The 7,172-nt window shown below is 44.7% G+C and overlaps 1 protein-coding gene across 7 annotated transcripts in view; it reads left to right on the top strand.

Annotated features, from left to right (window-relative positions):
• The first annotated feature begins 1,167 nt into the window (after nucleotides 1-1,167).
• ZNF281 (zinc finger protein 281) overlaps nucleotides 1,168-7,172 on the top strand; it is a 55,887-nt gene continuing 49,882 nt past the window's right edge. For 6 of the 7 annotated variants that reach the window (XR_006283243.1, XR_006283244.1, XR_006283240.1 and 3 more), the window contains exon 1: nucleotides 1,171-4,057. Coding sequence is in view for 1 of the 7 variants with exons in the window: in XM_043520767.1 (XP_043376702.1) it covers nucleotides 1,437-4,061 (2,625 nt within the window). In the remaining 6 variants the exon portion in view is untranslated. Of the gene's footprint in view, nucleotides 6,218-7,172 lie in introns of those variants that run through there. The other variant, XM_043520767.1, reaches the window with a different exon arrangement.

Below are 7,172 nucleotides of genomic sequence, written 5' to 3'. Positions count from 1 at the left end.
GCTCTCTTACTCTGTGCTATTTTTTTCGAAAGAAAGGGTGAACTATCTGGCTGTGCTTTCCAATTTGCACTTTTCAGATTTCAGATGAAATGCCCACAAGCAAGTATGCATATGTTATGAATGTATACACATATACAATCAATACGCCAAATTTGGATACCCTTACTCTTAAGTAATATTTGAGGAGTGGTTCCATTAATGTCAATGAAGTCAGTGCACTATGATGCTAACTCGCTAAGGATATCGGAATCTGGTTCCTTATAAATACATAAACTATTAATTTCTTTGTGTGTAGAAGGGCATTAATAAATGCATGCATGTCAAAGTAATTATTTTTGAGTCTAACGACAAAAACAATGCGCATTTATATCTCTATCCCAATCCTACAGATACGTTGCAGGAGTGAAGATGCACACGTGGTTTTACTTGCATTAGGCCTAGTGTTGGTGGGAGAAAAACGGTATGTGTCGTCGTCCCCCGCCGCCTCATATTAGTTCGGCTGAGCTGGCTTAACATGCCTGAAAAGCCCGGCGACGATGCAGGCTCACGAGGGAGACCTGTCACACCCCTCCACACGTGGGTTACACTAACAGGTCTGAAACACCGTTAGCGGACTGTGTTGTACCCTGGGCTACGTAGCAGGGCACTTAGGCTACAACACACAGAGGTAACGTCGCACATGCTCGCTTGGGTTTTCATGGGGCTTCTCCATCAGGCTCGGCTCCCTGAACTGCGAAACGCAGCCTGCGGGCTCGCGCTGGGACCAGTGCCGGCGGCGATGCACAGGTGTAGGACAACGTGCTCTGGAGGGCGGCACCCGGCTGCGTGTGGCCCCGGTGACCGCACAGTCCGTTACCCGGACTGGGTGCAGAGCAGGGCTGTGTCAATGGCAACCCCTGCCCCGCTCTGTGTCGCTCCGTGAGCACAGGGAGGGCAGCTGCCCCCGGGCCTCCCCCAGCAACGAGGTGCAATCCCCTCCCCCTCTGCCCTGCAGCCCCTCAGGCCGCCTGGGCTGCGCCCGGGGGCAGAGGCTGAGATGGCTGATAGGTGCGAAGGGGGGCAGGATGGGGGGGTTCTGTTACGCCTGCGCACTGGCTGCCGAGCGCTGCCCGCCCAGCGCGGCCCTCCTGACTGGGTCGTTCCCAGCATGCCGCGCGCCGCACATGCGCAGTGTCGCGCTCGGGGGCTGCTAATTCCATTGTGGAGCGGACGCGGCGTTATTTTTGACTGGAGGCGGCGGCGGGAGCCGTAAGTGCAGCCAGGGCCGGGTGCTGCCCGTCGGCGCGGGTGGGGCGGTGACGATGCGCCCGGGCGGGGCCGGCTCGGTGAACGGGCGCTGAGCAGCACCCTGAGCGAGCGGCGTCCGGCTGCGGGCGAGCGGCGGGTCCCGCAGCCCCTCTGGGCCGCGCCTCCTCCCCGGCCCGGCTTCCTGGGGGATGAAACTCGGCAGCGGCTTTCTCGGTGGCGGCAGCAAGAGGGCGGCGGCCATGGAGCCCACCTTCCCCCCCAGCATGGTCATGTTCAACCACCGGCTCCCGCCGGTCACCAGCTTCACTCGGGCGGCCGCGCCCCCGCCGGCGGCCCAGCACCCCTCGCAGTGCGTCTTGCCGCCGCCCCCCTCCGCCGCCGGCGCCGCCTCCGCCGCCTCCTCTGCGGCGGCCGAGCCTCCCGCGCCGCCCCCGCCTCAGGACGTGACTTTCAAGAAGGAGCCGGCTGGGGCTTTCCCTTCCTCTTCCTCGCAGAGGAGCCCCTGGGGCTTCCTCCAGTCGCTGGTGAGCATCAAGCAGGAGAAACCCAGCGAAGAGGAACAGCAGCAGCACTATGGGGGGCTATTCGGAGGGGTTGGGGAGGAGAGGCACCCAGCCCTGGGCAGTGGCAGTGGGGAAGGAGCCAGCCAGAGTGTGATTCAGGACCTAAGCCTCCTCCACCACCTGCACCACCATCCCCACCGGGACCTGTTACTGAGCGGCAGGAGCGAGGGCACCCCTGGGGGCTCCGATGAGCCAAAGCACGACACCCACGGCAAGAAGGCAAAGAGGCCAAAGCCAGAATCTCAGGGAATCAAAGCCAAGCGCAAGCAGAGCGCCTCATCCAAACCCCCACTGGTGGGAGACACAGAAGCTGCCATCTTGTCCTCAAGTCAGAAACCTCATGTCTGTGAACACTGCAGCGCTGCCTTCAGGAGCTCCTATCACTTGCGCAGACATGTGCTCATTCACACTGGGGAAAGGCCTTTCCAGTGCAGCCAGTGCAGCATGGGTTTCATCCAGAAGTACTTGCTCCAGAGACACGAGAAGATCCACAGTAGGGAGAAGCCATTTGGATGTGACCAGTGCAGCATGAAATTCATCCAGAAGTACCATATGGAGAGACACAAGAGAACACATAGTGGAGAAAAGCCATACAAATGTGACACTTGTCAGCAGTATTTTTCAAGGACTGATAGACTGTTGAAGCACAGACGAACATGCGGTGAAGCCATAGGTAAAGCAGGTGCTGGAATGGAACCTGGATCATCAAATCATAACATGGGGAGCCTGGCTGTGTTGTCTCAGGGAAGTACAAGTTCTTCAAGGAGAAAAAGTAAAACAAAAAGTATATCCATTGAAAACAAAGGACATAAGTCTAGTAATAAAGTAACTGAATCACAAGTTGCAAGTAATATGACCATGCAGAATTATGCAGTAGAGATTCCTGTTGTGTCTTCCAGTGGTAGCTTAGTTGGTGCTGGCATGGAAGAATTACAAAAAAAGGTGCCAAAGTTGGTCTTCAAAAAAGGAAACAGAAAAAATGCAGACAAAAGTTACCTTAATTTTGTGTCACCATTACCAGATATTATTGGGCAAAAACCATTGCCTGGGAAACAAAGTGGCTCTCTTGGCATAGTAACCAATACTGGTGTAGAAGCTATTGGTCTTCTCCAAAATGCAGGTGGAAAACCAGGTCAAATAAGTAGCAATTATGATGATGCCATGCAATTTTCAAAGAAAAGAAGATATTTACAAACTGCCAGCAGTAACAGTGCCTTTTCTATAAATGTTGGACATATGGCCTCCCAACAGTCTGTCATCCAGTCTGCAGGTGTCAGTGTTATGGATAATGAAGCCCCATTATCTCTTATTGATTCAACATCTCTAAATACTGAAATGAAGTCTTGCCATGACAAGTCTGGAATTCCTGATGAAGTCTTGCAGAGTCTCTTGGACCAGTACTCTCACAAGTCAGAAGGCCAGAAGGAAGATCCTTTCAGTATAACTGAACAACGTGTAGACTTGCACACCTCGGGAGAACATTCAGAGATGGTTCAAGAAGAAAATTTGAGCCCAAACTCTCAAACAGCTTCAAATGATAAGGCAAGCATGTTGCAAGAATACTCTAAATACCTCCAACAGGCTTTTGAAAGAACGACCAATAGCACTGGTTTTGCTTTTGGACCCAGTTTCCAGTTTGTTAGTTTGTCTTCAACTCTCCATAACCACAGTTTGTTTCAAGACAAACAGATATACACTACATCTCCTCTTGAGTGTGGCTTCAGCCAGTCTGTTACCTCAGTGTTGCCAACTGCATTGCCAAAGCCTCCTTTTGGGATGTTGCTTGGATCTCAACCAGGTTTTTATTTATCTGCTTTGGAGGCTACTCATCAACAGTTGACTCCTTCTCAAGAGCTGGATGATCTGATAGATTCACAGAAAAATTTAGAGACTTCATCAAACTACCAGTCTACATCTCAGAAATTGAGTAGCCAGAAGGAACAGAAAAATTTAGAATCTTCAACAAGCTTTCAGATTCCACCTCAGGAGTTAGCTAGCCAGATAGATCCCCAGAAGGATGTAGAGCCTAGAGCAACATACCAGATTGAGAACTTTGCACAAGCGTTTGGTTCTCAATTTAAATTGGGCAGCAGGGTGCCAATGACTTTTATCACTAACTCTAATGGAGAAGTGGACCATAGAATAAGGACTTCAGTGTCAGATTTCTCAGGGTATACAAATATGATGTCTGATGTAAATGAGCCATGTAGTACAAGAGTAAAGACCCCTACCAGCCAAAGTTACAGGTAAGGTCCCAAGTGTGACCAGGCTGTGGGGTCTTTTTAATGTAATTTTGTTTTATTTTGATAACACTGCCATTGGAATGTTTCTACATGGTCCTGTTAAGAATAATGTAACATGCCCTTTCAATGCAACTTTTCATATTTAGTTTATTTTGTTAGTGTGATTTTTTTTTTTTAGGTCTGTTTATTATGGGTTTTAATAAAAAAAAATCAATAGCTTAAAATAGTTCTTTTTGCTCAGATGACAATGTTTAGCAATCCAATTTACATATATAGAGTGTCAGGGAATAGCCCAAAAGTTTAAAATGCAAAAAATTAACTTTGTTCCTAGGATTAAGGTTTATTCTAATTGCTTTACTCTCAGGAAAGTGTAACGAAGCATGGAAATTCTATGCACCATTAGTGTACTGGAACTTCCAATTTACAGATCGTGGCAAATATACTTCAACATTTAAGGAAGGGATCTAAAACATTTTCAGACTGCTGTCTTATGTCTAGGGTGATCCAAAATTCTGAGAATTGTGCTACCTACGTCTTGCTGTAGCTTTTAATATACTCTTCTTCCAGGTGACTCATTCCAGATTGGTGGGGCAAATGTTCTTGGATCCATGGTAAATACCTGGAATGGTAGCTTTAATATAAACAATAATGTCCCCCGAACTCCTGTACAAGGCTGTAATTCCATAAAGAGATTCTAGTGACATAAGCCCTGAGAACAAAACTTAAGTGGCTTGTTCATGTTATTAGAACCCCAACTTGAAGCTACAGTCATAACTGATATACACTTTTGGGATACATTATTTATTATACATGGTTTAAAACAGATCAGTGTTTTGCCCTTCCCGTCCATCCCTTCCTCTGTTAGTATGCTGGGTCCCCTTTCTGCATATTTTGTCGTCCTCTCTGGTTCAATCCTACATGGTTTGTGGTCCTTCCCTGGTTATTTCCCATCTTAACAGTTGGAATTTGAAAAGATTTACATTCCAGAAAGTGCATAATTTATTATGTACTTACTGATGTCGTCTTATGATATCAAGTACAGAAAAATAAAAATGTAAACACCCATGTATTTTATAATTCTATTAAGGTTTCCATGTACAATAAGAAATAATATACTCCCAATTGTACATAGTAAGGCTCTGATGCTGCCTTGGGATTTGCTAACATGGACATCTGTGTCCAACAGATCCCAGTAACTTCAGTGGGTCTCCATATAGGTGCCCTGGTCCACAACATCATCTCACTGCAGGCTTGGGGCCTATGGCTGCAATTCCATCAAAGGTTTCTGGCGATGACAGACTCCACAAGGGTGGAGCTTGAGTGGTCTGTTAATGTCACCATAACCCTTTAATGGAATTATTGCCATACTTTATGTATATTTTGTGGTACATTATTTATTATATGTGAATCCTGATTAATGCCTGTGGAGCTACGGAAACCCAGAATTGTTCGTGGCCATTTGAAGCTGCTGAAAGGCAGTGGCACTGCTCTAAACCACTTTTTTGAAAATGTTTTTTTCTGCTTAGTTTTTTTATGTAATTTTTGGTGATGTTTATGCTGATGGTTTTTTATGTACTCTTGGTGATGTTTCAGTCTTACGTACTTTTCTGGTGTCAGAAAAGTACCAGTGGTTGTTTGCAGTCTTCTTGTGTAATCAGCCTATTACAGGCTTCCATGTATAATAAAGTAATTAACATTGTGCAAGTGTAAAACACTTCTGATATGAAAGTCGTGTTTTGAATACTATGGAATTATTAAACAAATTGTTAAAAAAAAATTGGGTAATTTATCTCCCATTATCCACCCTCCCAAAAAACCCAAACCTAAATCCTGTTTCTCTAAGTGAACTGTCACCTTTTTACTGTTAGCAGGCTTGCTTCCACAGAATTAATCTAATCTCATTAACTTTTTCTCTAAACTTGATTATGTATTTCATCCGTATTTCAGTTTAGTGAGGTAAGCTTCCTCTGATCACCAGGCATGAAGCCCAGTCTGTCATCAAGGGATGGAGTAGACCATAACTTTTGTAGGCCTCGTACTTTTTATCATCTCTTGTTTTGCAGAGGTTATGATTTACTTTCTTTCTATTGTGTGTACTGGATATTGCATATGTATTCTGATTGTTTGCTTTAGCTTAATAATAAAAAACTATTATTCACAAAATCATAAAGAAGATATCACTTATATTATCCAGTCACACTTGTGAGACATTTTTATTAAGAAAATTCCATAAAATGTTTTAAATAGCATTGCAGAAGCAACATTATAGTTTTATGGTATATTTTAAGGTATTTTTATTGTAAGTTTATGTTCTTTTAGATCAATAAAAATACTCTTGGTATTTTAAGTATGCAGACTTAAATAGATTATTTTTTACTTTTAGATTATTTTTTGGTTTGGAAATTCTTATTTGAATACACTATTAAAAAAATTGAGCCACATAACACCATTAATGTTTAACTTTCCATTGAGATTAGTTAGATTTTGCTTAAACTAGTTGACCAACATGATCATCTGTGTTGCGTATGGCTCTGTACAGTGGTAGTGCACATGCTGTAATTTGACAGGTTTCAGGGTAACAGCCGTGTTAGTCTGTATTTGCAAAAAGAAAAGGAGTACTTGTAGCACCTTAGAGACTAACCAATTTATTTGAGCATAAGCTTTCGTGAAGTGAGCTGTAGCTCACGAAAGCTTATGCTCAAATAAATTGGTTAGTCTCTAAGGTGCCACAAGTACTCCTTTTCTTTTTACTGTAATTTGAATATTTTGTAATTTACTTGTTGAAAATTGAGAGCTGGAGTTTCTGTAGATATTATGCAGAGATAATTTTGTTCTAAGATTTTAAACATTTTCTATTAACTGGTTTTTGCTTTGAACCCATTGCTTTTATTTGCGTTTAAAGAAGGACCTACCAAAAGTAAGGTTGTATCAAAACCATTATTCAAACAAGCAGTAGGTAGCATACGGGTATGTCCTTACTTAAACTCCCACAGCGGCACAGCTGCGCTGCTGTAGCGCCTCAGTGTAGATGCTCCCTATGCTGATGGGAGGGGTTCTCCTGTCAGCGAAGGTAATCCGTCTCTCAGGGAGGTGGTAGCTTTTTTTCCATTGACGTAAG

The sequence above is a fragment of the Chelonia mydas genome, chromosome 8 (assembly GCF_015237465.2).
Source record: "Chelonia mydas isolate rCheMyd1 chromosome 8, rCheMyd1.pri.v2, whole genome shotgun sequence".
In the NCBI taxonomy this organism is placed as follows: domain Eukaryota; kingdom Metazoa; phylum Chordata; order Testudines; family Cheloniidae; genus Chelonia; species Chelonia mydas.
This window is presented reverse-complemented; position numbering and strand designations above follow the sequence as displayed.